This window comes from Gossypium raimondii, chromosome 12 (genome assembly GCF_025698545.1).
Source record: "Gossypium raimondii isolate GPD5lz chromosome 12, ASM2569854v1, whole genome shotgun sequence".
Taxonomy (NCBI): Eukaryota; Viridiplantae; Streptophyta; class Magnoliopsida; order Malvales; family Malvaceae; genus Gossypium; species Gossypium raimondii.
In genome coordinates, this window is record NC_068576.1 from 49,679,661 (window position 1) to 49,696,393 (window position 16,733).

Sequence of the window (16,733 nt, forward strand, 5' to 3'; positions counted from 1 at the left end):
AATGCAACATTGCAAAATAAAATTATTATCCAGATACATTCAATCATGTACCTGCAGCACATGTATGTGGACCTTTGAACTTTTTTATCTCCCACAACCCCATCCTTTTTTTTAACGAGGCGACGATTTTCCATGAACATGTGCCGTCTTGCACCGCACACTTTGCCTCAAACTTATCGAATTTTGATTTAACGACGTGGTAATTAATGCCGTTTTTGATGCTATGCTGTTTCAAAGCACCAATAAAACTATCCTTGTTGGTAAACTGATTACCAACTTCAAGTTCATCGAAATCTACCCCCGAACTTGTACGATCGCGCAACCGGTGTGGTAGATCTGGAAACTCTAACGCATCATCTGCTGATAGATCGATATTATGCATGTGGGCTGGAGGTGAGTATGCTCTGAATCGTGGATTTTCTTCATCATCTGAACTCCTTTCAGCATCTTTACCTTCTGTTGGAATAGGCTCCGGTTCAGAAAATAATCCCACTTCTGCACCATCCGGCCCGGGCTCTCGAGGTGGATCCACATCAGAGTCATCTTCTAACCCACAATCATCTGCAGCGTACGACGTCCCCTCACCGGTTGACGTCGTAGGTAGTACGCCATCCCTTCTTCTGGGCATTTGATAACGTCCCCAATTGGATGTAGATTGCCATCCACTAGAACTTGACGCAGTTCCCCAGTACGTATTTCCAGCATCAAACGTCGAGCCACCAACGTACATGTCTCATCCACCAACAGAGTGTCTTGCGGGGGATGTGCATTCGACACCTCTACCGAACATGGGCTGTTCCGTATTTTGTAACTCGCTAACAGAATGTCGGCCAGGGGTCGTGTATACATCTCGAACACCGGACAGAAGTACATCAGTTGGTGACGTAAATTGTACATATAACTCAATATAAGTTGCTCCACTAGCAAGATGAGTCTGCACCATTACCTCCAAGCTACGAGCACGTTTTATGTCGAACGAGTCATATGTCACCGGATCAACACAAGAACAAAATCGATACGTGATTGACAGAACTTTCATTGGCGTCGTTCTGAAGATTTTACGCCTAATTCTTTTACGAAGTTCTGTCAAATCTATGTTCTAGTTAAATGACAGTTGCACCGTATTCTCCGACAAAAAGACAACACCATTCTCGGTGTGGCAAACCTCACCATCGTAGTAAATAACATCACTAATACGTTCGCTCATTTTGAAACTCTAACTTTCTTAGCCTCTCTAAATTGTTTCTGCTATGACTTATGCATTCTAAGAACATTTTCTGCCTAATTTATAGCCTTAGCCCAAACTTGCTACTGTAGCAAAACCGCGTCCACGAGGGCGCGATTTCACAATTTCTTCTCAAATAGCATCCTCGTAGAAATGATTTTATACTATTTGCTCAGAAACATCGAAAAAATTATTTCTTACATGACCTCTTGTAGCAAAATCGCGTCCACGGTAGCGATTTCTAATTCTTCTCAAATAGCATAATCGTAGAAACGATTTTATACTATTTGCTCAGAAAAATCAGAAAAAAAATTATTTCTTACATGACCTACTGTAGCAAAGTCGTGTCCACGAGGGCGCGATTTCACAATTTCTTCTCAAATAGCATCCTGGTAGAAACGATTTTATACTATTTGACCAGAGACGTCAACTCGAAATAATTTATTCTGGGACCCCTAAACCCTAAAAAGCCTGCACCTAGAGGTGTTCATGGGCCGGGAGGCCCGACCCGGCCCGACGACCCGTCCGAAATATGGGAGGGTTTGGGTAAAAATATAGGCCCGAAATATGGGCTTGGGCAAAAAACGAGGCCCGTTTAAAAAACGGGCCGGGCCTCGGGCAAAATTTTTTGGGCCCGGCCCGAATATAGTATATATATATATTTTAAAAATTTTAAAATTTGTTTAAACACATTTCTTTTCCCGTCTCCCCCACATTTCTTTTCCCGTCCCCCCCACTCCCAACTTGTCACTTTTCCCAAGCCATTTCCCCTATTTCCCTCTTCCTCAAATCCCTAGCCTTCCATTTTTTTTTCTCAACCTTCACCTTCAATTCCGGCAGCAGTCCTCCACCACCGATCCACCTCCAGTCATTTTTCTTTCCAAAATCAAAGGTTAGTTTTCTTTATTTTTTCTTTCTCTGATATTTACTGTAAATATAAGTTTCATCTATTGAAGTTGCTGTAAATATAAGTTTGTTTTATTTTTTCTTTCTCTGATATATTTTTTCTTTCTCTGATATCCCAGTACAGTAGTGTATGTATAATGATTTTGTTTTACTTTTCCCCCCCGGTATCCATAACCTAACCTTAATATTTGTTAAGACTTGGGGTTGAAAGAAGGGGAATGGGTGTAGAATAACCCTTCCAGTCTTAACATTAGACTTGTTATTTCACCTGTGCTTCGGTTGCCCTACAAATTTAGATATTTATGTATTTTCATGTTTTTCTCATATATTCTGGTGTATCGAAATTCGAAGGCATCAAGTAGAAATTGGAAGGATACAGGTTAGGTCTTCTAAAATTACTAGTTTATTTCCAATTTGTTAAAATTGAATTTTCATTTAACTTGGATAATACATCTGAACTGAAGAGCCAAACTTGCTCTCGAAAATAAACTAAATTCTAATTTCTGTTAAGGGAAGGAAAAGAATGCCAGTATTTCTTTTTTAAATAATTAACCGCAATGGATTTGGAGTGAGACCATTCACTTCCACCCTTAAAATTTCTTAAACCACACAAATAATTTTCTAAAAAAAGAATTAGCAGTGATTGATTGAAGAATTTTACTAAACAAGAGTCATTATGGTTTGAAATAAATTTAGTATTAGTCAACTAAATAAATAACATATGATAATGAAAATCAACTCATTGATTTTTCCATCTCTACTTTCTTTGAAGAATTGTTAATCTAATGCTCCAATCTCGCGACATGCTTCTTACTTATTATTGTTAATAATCTTTTAATTTAATGTTATTTATAATGTTTAATCTTAATTTAATTGATGCTATAATAATTAAGTCACAACCATTTTAAAGTTTAGTGTAATTTAGTTAAAAATCAATTTTAAAAATTTAATTTAATATCGATATGATCAATGAAAAAGACTGTATGTAATTTGCAGTATATTTTTTATGAGATCACATACAAGTATATTTTTCTGCTTCTTTCATGCATGCTGGTTCAACTTTATGGGTTCATTATTTCTTTGCTCTGCTACATGCAAACAAAACACTACATTTTCCTGCTTTCATGCATGCTGCCAGAGGTTCTGTATTTATATTATTTGCATATAATTCATGTAATGTAATATTATGCATAGCCATTATTTCTTACATTTGTTTCTATAATTTCTTTCTTACATTCTTTCTTACATTTGTATTTATCTTTTTTGTTTTTGTTTTGTTTTATTGCAGAAATAAGCTATTGAGGCAGAAAAACAGCAGGCCGAGGCAGGTTGCTATCACTTAGAGGTTGCTATCACACCCTTTCCTTCGAAACAATCAACTTTAGTGACTTTTTGTAAATGATGTGTGTTTTTTTAGTATTACTTAAAGACATGTGACAAGTTTGATCTTGAATCTAGCATAGTTAAATAACTAGTTTATTATATTGTGCAATATAACTAGTTTATTATCTTGTATCTAGCATAGTTAAAATATAATATATTTATTTTTTCAAAACTGTTATAAAATTTATAACTTTTGAAAAAGTAAAATAATATAAATCTTCACTTTTATATTTGAAAAGTAAAAATAATATAAATATATTACATTCACATATAGACACTTGTTTTGGTTTTGGAGGTTGAAATAATCTTACAAACAAACACATGATTTTTTTTCTTCTACGTTTGCTATGTCTTACCCCTTTTTTGTAATTTTGGAAAAAATGAATAAATTTTAATTTTGGTATTTAACTACTACACCTTAATTTTTAATGTAATATAATGTTTTAATATACTCTTATAAAATTTGTAACTTTTTGAATTTTTGTTTTAAGTTGTATTTTTTCTACCAAAAGAAATTCATACATTAAATGTTGATGTCATATACATATAGTGTTACTTGTCAAACATTAAAAATATTTAAATTGGTTGCAAAAAGGACGATGACGACGATGAGGACGATGATGTTTCTTCTGTAGCTTTTTAAGATACTTTCTTTCTAAATGTTTAAAATTTCATTTAGCTTACAATTTATATTTTGTTATGAAATTAAATATGTTGATGGATTAATGTATGAATATTATGGTTTGTTGCTTAATTTTCCGAAGTCATTTTGGACTTTGAAGGTATGTGTACTTGTGGGGTTTAACTTATGTTCTTATCTCAAAGATGGTTTGAAGTAAAATTAGAGATTGAGATTTATATAATGACTAGAATTAGTGAATGATAAAGCTCAAATTGATTTAATATGATTTAATATGCTTATGGATGTGCTATCTATATGTATATGTGATTTGAAGGGAAAGTTTTGAGTTCGCTATCTAATTCGCAAAGAGAAAAAAGTTTGTTGAGCAAATATTTGTATGCTTTGCTTCTCCATTCAATTTCTGAACTTTTTTACAGCATAAAAGCAATAACAGAATATTTAATTAATTTAATTATGTTATTATGCATAGATAATATGCTACTTATTGCCCAATGATAATATGTTGCTAGTCCTAATTACTTGTATAATCATTTTATTTTATTCTCTTTTTTAAGAATTGATTGTTACTTAAATGTCACAAATGTGTAATTATATACAATTAAATAACATTTAAATTCAATTAGTTGGTAATTTTTAAACAACTCTAGTGGACATGAGGTTCATTATTTATAATCAAAACTTAGAATATAATACTACATCAATTCTAACATAAAATTTATAGATAACATGAAAGCTATGCATTTTGTTCTTTAAATAAGTAATTTTATTTTAATTTTTTTCATTATATACAAAAAAAATATAATTTGATATTTGATATAATTTTAATAACAATTAATTTTAATATTAGTTTTAAGCAAAAAAAAAGGGCCGGGCCGGGCCCGGGCTTCATATTCTTTCCACGGGTCGGGCTTGGGCAACATATTAAGCCCATATTTCGGGTCGGGCAGGGCCCGGGCCTAGTAAGCGGGCCGAAAATTTTTTTTGGACCCGGCCCGGCCCATGCACACCTCTACCTACACCATAAACCCTAAAAGCCAGAAAACCCAAATGTGAAATCAACGTCAAAATCGCGCCCACGTCAGCGCGATGTCAAGACATGGCAAGAGGTCGCGTCCACGTCAGCAGGTCGTACTGACGTGGATGCGATCTTCTGCCATGTACCCTGACATCGCGCTGATGTGGGCGCGATTTCCTGAAAAATGGACCATTCTGGTAAATAATAAAAAAATCGGCTCATTTCGGTAAATTTTGAAAAAAAAGGGTTTTTTCTGGTAAATTACCCTAAATATAGTTCTATGTTATTTGGTTTAGTATTTTATGGTTCCAAATATTTGGTTGCATAAATTTTTATTTTTATTATGTATAAAACAGTCAAAAATTCAGGTTTTTGGCTTTTTATTACGATATTAAGATAACCTTATTTTGGAAACATAACGTGATGAAAAATTTCAATTTGACCTTAAGAAAATTTTGATTTTGAATTTTTATATTTATATATTTTAACTTAATTGAAGAAACAATTGTCAAAGTAACTTCATTGTGGAAATTACTTTATTTTAAAATATAAAATGTTTTATGCATGTAACTTAAGCCATGGTAAGTTAATATTTACCAAAATTACATGTGCATTTGGTAATTAACATGTGACAATTATTCGGTTTTACATATGAGTAATAAATCAACCCAGAGGAAGATTTATAATTCAACATGTTCTTATTGTCAATGTTTGATTACTACACCAATATATCACTTATAAGTTAATATTTTTGTCCCAATGTGAAATATTAATGGAGTGCATGGTATCTTGAGATATGGTTTACCTTTATTCAAATTATTCTTGTTTAAATTTGAAGCTTGTTTTGTTTGATTCAGCTATTATTACACCTACCAACATCACAACCAACATTAACTCGATTCCTATGTTAAATGACACTGACTTTAAATCATACCAAGAGAATCTTATGATTGTTCTCGGAGTCATGGATCTCGACCTTGAGTTAAAAGATGATTCTCCTCCTTTAGTTACAAATGAAAGTACCTCTGATCAAAGCAATGAGATGGAAAGGTAGGAGAGATCAAATCACATGTGTATGATGATCATGAAGAAGACCATTCCAGAAATATTCAGGGGCACTATGCTTGATAAGAATGCCACTGCTAAGGAATTCTTAGCTGACTTTAAAAAGAGGTTTGCAAAGAATGAAAAGGCTAAAATTGGTACACTCTTAACAAATCTAATTTCGATGAGTTATAAAGAGAAAGGTATAGCAATAAGTACATTATGGAAATGTCTCATCTTGTTTCAAAGTTGAAAGCACCTAAGCTAGAACTTTTTGTGGACTTACTATTGTATCTAGTTTAAGGTGAGCTATAATTGTCAGAAAGAGACTTGGTCTCTAAGTGAGCTCATCTCACATAGTATTTAGGAAGATGAAAGGTTGAAACAAGAAATGGTAGAAAGGGCCCATTTAGCCACGACAAAAAGAGAAAGAAGATTAAGGAAGTTGCGAATATCACACCAGAAAAGAAAAGAAAAGAAGAGTTGTACCAATTATAATGATCGGCGTGTTAAGAAAGGCACATTTCTTGATTTTGTTTATTTTGAGGTTAATTTGACTTCGGTACTTAGACACACTTGGTGGATAGATTTCAACGCAATGACTCACATCAGCATATTTATGTAGGATTGTTGTAATTTTCAAAAGCCAAATGATGGTGAAAGATACATTTACCTAGGAAATAATCATTTGATAGAAATTGAAGCAGTAGGAACTTTATATATTATGTAGAATTGAATTTTATTATATTGCCTTTTAGGCGAAATTCGATTTTCAGCATTGGACAATTTTATTTATTTTTGTTCATTTTTAAAATAGAATTTTTCATTTTCATTTTTTCAAAATTCAAATTTGGTTGGCTTTAATTCTTTATCGGGCTATGATAATCTATTTTGCTTAATACTATTACTTCATTTAATGAATCTTTACATAGTATCATAACAGCTAACAAACACAAATTAACTATTAAGAATTTGACTTCGCTGTGACATAAGAGATTAGGTTATATCTCCAAAAGGAGAATTGAGAGACTTGTGTCTGACAATATTTCTAATCCCTTTGATTTTTTGGATATTCTAAAAAATCTAGGGGTTACAAATTTTATGATCCCACTAAGGCTATTTTTTTAAAGATAGATAATGCTCATTCTTTAAGGATGTTGAGTTTGCAAGGGGAAAAAGAATTAAGGACATTGTCTTTGAAGAAGAATATGTTTGTAACACCCTTAACCCCAAACCGTTGCCGGAACAGGGTTACGAAGCATTACCGAACATATCAGATAATTTACAATAATTCTTAAATAGATAACAAACATATTAAAATAAAATCATAAATTCATATAATATTTTACTAATTGACTTCATTTTTTTTTAAATTTTGGCAGCACTTCTGCATATTTTTACTTAAAACCCCCTACAATTAAAATCATATCATTTTCAAATATAATCAAATCAACCAATTCATGTCACATTCTCATTTTCTATTCTAAATACCTTCTAATCAAACTCAATCAACATAATATCAATTTAAATTTAACAATATACTAATTAAATAAAAATAGATAAACCTCTTTCATTATAATTCATAAACTTATAATACTAACATTTTTAACCATTTATATTAAAACATAATAACCTTTATACACATCCTATGTACATCACATTACCAAAAGAAAATATACATCACCAAAGTTATGCTGAAGTCGGGATTGATTTGGATGCTGAACCGGAATTTTTTACTTCTATCAACCTGCGCACGGAAACAACCGTACATTCAAATTTAAATTTAAATTTCATATTTCAACAATAGCAATTCATCAATTGATATCATACATCCACAATTTGAATTTGGACATATCATGAACCTTAGGTTCATTTCTCAATCTCATATCACATTTCAATTCACAATTCAACCTTTTCATTTCATTTCAGTAGCTCATTTGATCAACTAGTTCGGTTTATCATTTCATCATTTACCCTATTAACAAAACTCGGACTTTGGCGGATACACGGATCCAACCAAACACACCAGAATGGCACTCAGTGCCTCATCGTAACTATCCGAAGAAATATAGTGACACCCAGTGTCTCATCGACTCGAGGTCGAAGTATCCCTGAACTCTTCCAATCCTATGGCATGCCAACTATATCCGACTCAGCCCGACTAGTTAATAGGGTATTTAAATTACATATAACTCCAATTCAATCATAATTTCTCACATTTTCAATTCAATCATTTTTCCACCTTTCAATCAATAATTAATCCAAAAATTCACACATTTCACAACTCAATACATTTCCATACAATTTAATACCATTCACAATTCGATTCAAATTCATTTCCCGCTTTTAATCAACAAACAATTCAAATATTAATTCATATAAACTATTCAATTTAATTCTCACTCATCATCATCATCATCATCATCATAATAATAATAATAATAATAATAATAATAATACTTACCTCACATTTCATTTACCAAACACATAAATTAAAATTTAAGATTTAATAATAAATAACTTGAATTATAGTAAGACAAACCGTGATTTTCTCGAGTTTACTCCTCGATAATCTTCTCTTTTCCCTTCCGTGCCGATGCTTCTGGTTCTTTGCTAGCTACGAAAATAATAATAATTTACACTATTAATTTCAGCACTAATTATGATAAATAATTAAATTTCTATTCAATTTCTTCCTTATTCTCAATTTAATCCTAACTAAGTTCACTTACTTTCCTAATTCAATTCACACTCTATTTCTATTCAAATTTCATCCAAACTCAAATGTAACTATTAAAATTTTAGCATATTTTCCTAATTTCGAATTTCTCTCAATTTAATCCCTAAAACATAAAATTATAGTTTCTTTTACAATTTAATCCTTTTATCAATTCTAACTTGAAATTCATTCAATTAAATCCTAATTCATCTCTTTTGTTCAACATAAACTATACTTGAAAACCTATAAACTTACAAAATATCAACTTAATTCCATCAAAACCTTATTTTAAGACTTCTAAAACATCAAAATTAAAAGAAAAGGACTTGATTGACTTACCTTTAAAGCTTTAAAACCTTAAACCCTAGTTTTCCTTTCTTTCTCTTTTTCTTTTCTTTCTTTCTTTCGCCCTGTTCCTTCTCTGTTTCGTCCCTTCCTATTCTGTTTCTTTCTTTCTTTTATTTCATTTGTTTTCTTTTCTTTTATTTCATTTTATTTCATTTACTTTATGTTATAATAATAATAATATATATTTTATTCTAAATATCTATTAAATATTCAATCATATATTCACATTTGTACACCATCAATACCATACAATTGTCACTACTTAATTTGTTTATCAAATAAAAATCTCATAATATAATTATTTAATTAATTAATATCTTTTACTCAAATTTTAAGTAAATAATAATTATAATACAAGTGTATATATATATTATTACACTTGTACCATCTTATCACCACACACTTGTCATGTCTTTAATTTATTTATTATATAAAAATCTCATAATATAATTCATACAATTAATAATTATAAAATATCTTCATATTTAAATTATAAGTAATTTAGGTGTTTAGTTTATACATGTACAAATATAAGTTTTACACATGTATATTTTATTATCATACAATTGTCTACTATTTACTTTATTCCATAATATAATAATATAATTAATATAAATTACAATTTGAATAAATAATTATAATAATTATAATAATTATATAGATATAATATTTATAATAACTTGAATAAAATCTTGGATTTAATGCATATATGTCGCCTCATTTCATATAAATGGCTTAATTTCATTTTAGCCCTTTTACTTTTTTAATCTATAATTAGACTTTCACTCTTTATTCGATTTGATCCTTTTTTCCTAATTATTCTTAATTAGACTAAATTCACCTAATTGATACCTAATTAAACATACAACTAGTCTCGTAAATATTTCTAATAATTATTTTCAAACTCAGTTTACTAAGATGGAGGCCCGATATTATACTTTTCCGATGCCCGTAAATTTTGGGTCATTACAATGTTGATATTTGTTCAAATAGCAACTTTAGATAATAAAAAATGTCGTTAAACCTCTCGGTTAAGTAACAAACTCTACAATCTCAAGAATTAATGTCATTAAGAAGGTCCATTCGAGAAGAGGGTATAATGGCTTTAGTGGCATATATTGACATTGAGCTACATTAGATGAATGTCAAGATTGTGTTTCTCAATGATAACATTGATGAGACGATTTATATGGTGATACCAAAAAACTTTGTGCTCAGTAGTACAAAACCAATGGTTTGCAAATTAAAGAAATTTATATATCTATGGGCTTAAGCAAGTCTCTCATTAGTGGTATCACAATATTTACCAAGTGATTATCTCATTCAGTTTCAAGATGGCTTTAGATAATGATTGTATATATCACAAGTTCAGTAAGATTATGAATAATCCCAATCAATGCCCCAAAAATGATTTTGAGATTATGAAAATGTATAAGATTCCCTACATTTTAGCTGTGGGAAGTCTAACGTATATGTTCAAGTTTGTACACATTTAGACATTGTGTACATTATTGGGATGTTGTGTAAATATTTGAGCAATTCAAATATGTATCATTGGAAAGCAACTAAACGATTTATACATTATCTTCAGAAAACAAAACATTACATGCTCACATAGCAAAAGTTTGATAAGTTAGAGATCGTCAGGTATACAAACTCTGATCTTATGGAATATGGATGCAAAATTTTGTTGTGAATGTGCAAATTGTGACAATAAATAAATGATAGTCTTTTATTCCAATAACAATAGAAGCACGGCAAAGTCAAAGCACAAATACTTTAAATTTCTAGCTGTTAAAGTAAAAATTCAAAGTGATCAGGTGTTTATAAAACATATTGGGACAAACTTTATGATTGCAGATCCGCTTATTAAGGGAATAATAGGAGCACATCAAAGTCAAAGCACAAATACTTTAAATTTCTGGCTGTTAAAGTAAAAATTCAAAGTGATCAAGTGTTTATAAAACATATTGGGACAAATCTATGATTGCAGATCCGTTTATTAAGGGATTACCACCCAAGGTTTTGATGAACGCATTGTTCATATGGGTGTAATGTCATTTCAAAATATTTGATTTTAGTGAGAGTTTGTAATTTTAAATGTTTTTGTTATAGGCACATTTTCAGTTATTTCGATTTACAATTTTTAAGATTATTTTCTACAGAAATAAAGTTTATTTGGTTTATTCACACTTTGATTTTGGTAAGTTTTGATCTCACTAAGGTTTAATAAGGATCACTTGAAAATAGACATGTTTAGATCACGTCGCATGTAATTTCCATGCTACACATTCATACTTGATTTATGTCATTTGCTTGTGTTAATATATGGGATCATGGATGGATTTAGTTACGATATATGTAACGAAAGTTGTTCTGGTTTTGTGTTAACATAATTTAATGAATGAGATTGTTCGGAACACATTTTGTATATGATAGTAAAGTTTTGAGCTCATAAAGTTATATAACAACATGTAATTATAAAGTAATTAGTATATATATGTGGCCCGGTGAGAGATTGTTGGATAATAGGGCATCCCATAGATATAATAATAAAATTACACATTATTTACTATCATAAAATTAGCCCAAATTAAAAGTGATTTAATTTGGTTAAAGTTTATTTTGATTTAATTATTAAATAAAGAATTGAAATTTAATGTTCAAAAGTTATATATTAGGATTATGATCCCCAAATTACAAATATGTAACTTTTAAATATATCTATCTTTAAAAAGAGAATTACCATTCTCTGAAATAATGTTAATTTGAAAGATGAAAATGATTCAGCTACGCTTCTATATTTAGTTTGCTCTTAATTTATTTTGGATGATTTACATAACAAATCTTAATTTACAGTTTTAAATCTTATATCAAAGTTTCACTGTTCTAACAGAATCTCCATAGCCTAATCATTTACATAATGGATTATTAATAAAAAAGTTACCGAGTGGAGAAGTCGTCATCATCATGGTTGATTTCACTCTTTCTGAAATTCCCTTTCATTTCTTCTTCGAAAACATGGGGAAAAGCTTCTTCTCCAACTCTAATAAGCTGAAATTTCATCATTAAAATTATCAAATAAATTTGCATATGTTAAAATTTGAACTCAAATCTCTTGAATATATCTTTAAAAGTTACTTGCATGAGCAACTCCAGTTCATGGCAAAAAGATTTTAAAAGAAAATCATTAAGTTCGAACTAGAAACGGAAGAATAAAATAAATGATCCTCATATCTCATATTTGCGTAAAGCTTCATTTCGTTTTGCTATGTAGAGGTCACTGTCTTTAGGTATATTGTTCAAAGGATTGCCTGGATAACATGAAACAAAGGCGTATAAGTCCCAAGTGATGGATAAAAGAAAGTATTAAACTAGCATTATAACAGTAATAGAAGAATATATCAACATCTCTGAGATTAACGAATTGGACATAAGTATCTCATATCTAACAACAAGAGGGAAACATAATGTAAATGTCAAAACAAGTAATGAGCTATAGATAATGCAAAGAAATTCTATACTATTTTGACTCTTCAAATTTTTTATATGGGTATAGGAATATGATTCTCTAAGAGCCTCTTGAATATATGAAAAAGAAAAACTCTTTAAAAAAACAAACGTTCCATGTAGGGCACAAATATATTTAGCACTCACACCTGAGTTTGAGTAACATAGCTGAAGATTATCCTTGAACTGGTATTACATTCTCGCTGTTTGCTTGTTTTTCATGAAATTTATTTGACAAAAACGCAAAGGAAGAAGCAAAGTGTAAAAGCAACAAGCAGCTAAACCTTCAAAAAGTGCATCCCATGGAAACATATAACAAGAAGAAGGAAAAATATGAGATCTGGGCAAGCTGAAAACTTAGAAGCTAAAAATCAAAATGACCATTAAACCTCATCAACACAGAGAACAACACAGGTATTTTTTGAAGATTAGGAAAAGAGAAAACAATAGCCACAAACAACTTAAAGCTCATGGTTATCGAAAAGAATACCAGAGAGGGACACTAGAACATCCCACTAAAATCACTCCATTGATATTGAACATCCAAAGCTTCCTAAAAATCATAAGTAGACATACTTAGCAGTGCTGCTGGCTTTTTTGCAAAATCCTTCTGAACTTTCAATGTAGTTCCGTTATTCGAGGGCTGCAAACTAACCTGTTCAAGGAAGTATCACCATTCAGAAGTAGTATGAAAGCAGAGAAGTATCAATTAATGAAATTGGGTAAAAAGTAAATGAAATGGCAGGATAAATAACACAGAATGCAAACACTTTTACCAGAACACAAATACCAACTAAACTAAACATTCGCTTATCAAACACAAGAAGACCAAACATCCAAATTTGAAACATCAAACAGTTTCTACTTACAATTTAAAAGAACCATTACCTTCTTCTCCCTCCTTTTTATTATCTTTAAATGGCATTTCTTTATATAGTGCATCAAATGGTATTTGGAATGCCTAGAACACAATTGGTCCTTGACCTGCAGGTTCTCGTTTAACCAATCCGAGATATCTTTAGATTTGACTACTTCATCAGTATCCAATGATTCAAACCATGAGTATACTGGTATCTACTGATCAGTGCGCTGAAAACGAGCCGGCAGAAGATCAGGCTGGCTCGGTTCCTTTTCCTTTAATAAGAGACAAGAGAAAAAGGGTCAGATCATCCTATGTTACCTGAAACGCGGATCGGTCTGGTACAAGGAACAAAAACTAGAATCGTTAGAGGTAATCTTCTCCAATTCATTTAGTAGGAGCGAAATACGAATTACTAGAAAGCAACAAAATCCAATTCAAACGGGTCCCAGAATCAAGAGCTAAAAAAGAACCAAGTTTTTTTCTTCTGTCTTACAAGCATTGATTTTCCACCCATGTTTTGATCAATCTATTTGACAATCTTAACGATGTAAGAATACGAAATAATCAAGTAATAGTAAAAAGGACCCAGATTTTTCTTTTTCTGATATATATTTCTAGGATCATGTAAATGGAAACAGTATCCAAGCAATTAATACTTATACCAAGCTATCACAATTCCCAACCGTATATAACACGTAATGAAAAAGAATTCGCCGTAATAAATGCTGAAAGGGATTGGAAGAGAAATCAAAACCTGGGAGTGGGAGGGTAATCTCAAGTGATTTTGAATGGAGAGGAGTCGAGCGATGAGCTCAGATCGTGGCATGGATTGGAGGTCAGGTGGTAGCGAGCCAAAGTTGGAGTTGATCCACAATTCGACTTGGCTTATGTTCAGAGGTTTTGCTTCTGGGAATGCGTTCACCCAGGCTCGAGCCAATGTCTCCCATTCTAGCGTTTGTTCTGTTGTGTTCGACATCTCCTCAGTTGCCGTTGCCGCTAGATTGTATTAGGAGTAAAACGATACCGTTTTGCTTTTCTATTTTCTTAAAAATTCTCACAATTATAAATTTGCTGTTCTTTCCTTTTGATTTGAAGTTTCTCCTTAAAAATTCAAGCGATATTATGCTCCTAATAATATAGAAATATCAAGCGTTCCACAGACCAAATACAAATTTAAGTTAATTTATGTTCAACTAATTTGTAATTTTTATTTATATTAAGAAAGTTTATTAGAAGTCTAATCCCGCACTTTTTTCATAAAAAAAATACAAATTTAACATATTAAAATCCGAAAGTCAAAACCTTTCTTATGTACATAAAAGAAAGCATCCCATACATTAAAAGAAAGAAAAAAAGAATTTCTTTTACCCATAATTGCATTTATGATTTAAATAGCAAAATGTTCAGCTTCCACAACTTCCTCCATTTCTCCAACACCGCCGTGGCCGCCGTCATCACCATTACCGCCTTCTTCCAACCACCTTTCAATCGGTCCACATTCCGCCTTATGTCTCAACTTCCAATCAAGCGCTTGGCAACCACGGGAGCAATAGTTCACGGTGCCGCAAACCGAGCATCTCCTAAACTCGTGAGCCCTTGTCTCGGGCCTCCCGCACCCTTTATGGGAACAAAGCCTTAGCCCCTGCCCCAACGCACCCCTCCCTGACTCGAACCATTCTTTTGAAAACACGTTCACCGGGTGGACCTCCGGTGCCGGCACATTGCACCCGAAATCACTCAATAACGGACAACCCGAACCCGCCTTGAAACTATAATGTTGATAATTTAAACGACGTTGGTGTTGTTGCTGGGGTTTTCGTTTGACTAAGGCGTTTAAAGACGACGCAAGTTCCCGCGCGTTGGCTCGGATGAGCAGCCGGCGTCCTTCGGCTATATGTTGGCGCACGCCGTAACCGTCTTGTAAGCAATGGCCAAGTTCACGCAGGGCGTCCACGTGGCCTAGGAAAGCGGCTCTCGCGCATAAGGCTACTCCGGCACGGAGATCCTTGTCGTTCTTCGAACCACCGCTTCCGTTGAATTGAATGACTCCGAGAGAGTACAGAGCTGGCGCGTGGGATTTGATTGCTGCTTTAGCCAGTAACGACGCTCCGCTTCCTCTGTTTTGTAAGCAGTAAAATTGGATCTGCAACGGCAACAAATTACGTTAATTAGAAATGAATTTTATAAATAAATAAAAAACAGAAGAAATTCGTACGAAATACGGACCATGCCGAGAGTGTAGCAAGCTTCAACGTTGCCGGCGTTAATGCAGTGTTTGAGAAAATGGTGAGCGGAATCGCACCAGTTTCTAGCTTTGACGGCCAAAGCTTTAGAGCCAGCTTTTGATAAAACCAAAGGATGAAGAGCCAAACGGTTTAATCTCTTACATCTACCAAAAATAAAAAAAAATCGAAATTTCAATTATTATTACCTTCAAACGACAGTAAGAAAAATAAAAAATTCAAAGGAAAAAAAATCAAAACGTACGTTACGAGAATGTTGATGAAATCCGAAGGGGAAGAAGCGGAAGAAGCGAGCTTGGAAAGGATGGAAATAACAAGATCCTCAGGTAATCCATCGAACAGATCAGATTTATCGGTGAATTTACGAGAAATCCTTTGCTTTTTTCTCTGCAACATAACTTTCCTTTTTTTTTATGAGAGGGGAAGAACAGAAACGAAACTCCAGCTTAATTTCAAATTAATCTTTCCATCTTCCTTGTACTTTTATATCGAATTCGTGCTTCCGTTCTTTCCTGTTTGCTTCTTCTTTTCCACAAAACTGTTGTTCGAAATGAAAGCAAAATTCCAAACCACAGTACGTATATATATAGTCATTGAGAGTTGAAGAAGGCAAAGATAAAGATTTATTGCAGACAAGTGTTCAGTTCGATTATGGACCCACAAAGCTACAAGTTTCTTTCTTTTTGACATGTGGACAAACAAGGTTTTCTTTAAATGTTTTTTTACAAAAATAAAATGAAAATAATTAGTGTTTGTAATTTTATGTATGGGCTGTGTTTTATATATAATTAAAATGCATTTTTCAAAAATTGATAAATTCTATGAATAATATTAG

At 32.1% G+C, this 16,733-nt stretch overlaps 2 protein-coding genes across 2 annotated transcripts; both read right to left on the reverse strand.

Moving 5' to 3' along the window:
• Positions 1-12,074: 12,074 nt before the first annotated feature.
• On the reverse strand, positions 12,075-15,027 carry LOC105762240 (uncharacterized). Its single transcript, XM_052625303.1, is given in 5 exon segments — positions 12,075-12,597; positions 13,370-13,448; positions 13,682-13,927; positions 14,410-14,651; positions 15,024-15,027. Coding segments are annotated over 5 exon segments (654 nt in total). The 3' UTR covers positions 12,075-12,514.
• Positions 14,881-16,459, reverse strand: LOC105764789 (F-box protein At5g50450). Its single transcript, XM_012583546.2, has 3 exons — positions 16,143-16,459; positions 15,882-16,044; positions 14,881-15,798 (listed from the first exon to the last, which is right to left on the reverse strand). Exons 1-3 carry the CDS (start codon positions 16,292-16,294, stop codon positions 15,043-15,045), a joined length of 1,071 nt encoding a protein of 356 aa, XP_012439000.1. The 5' UTR covers positions 16,295-16,459; the 3' UTR covers positions 14,881-15,042.
• Positions 16,460-16,733: the final 274 nt, after the last annotated feature.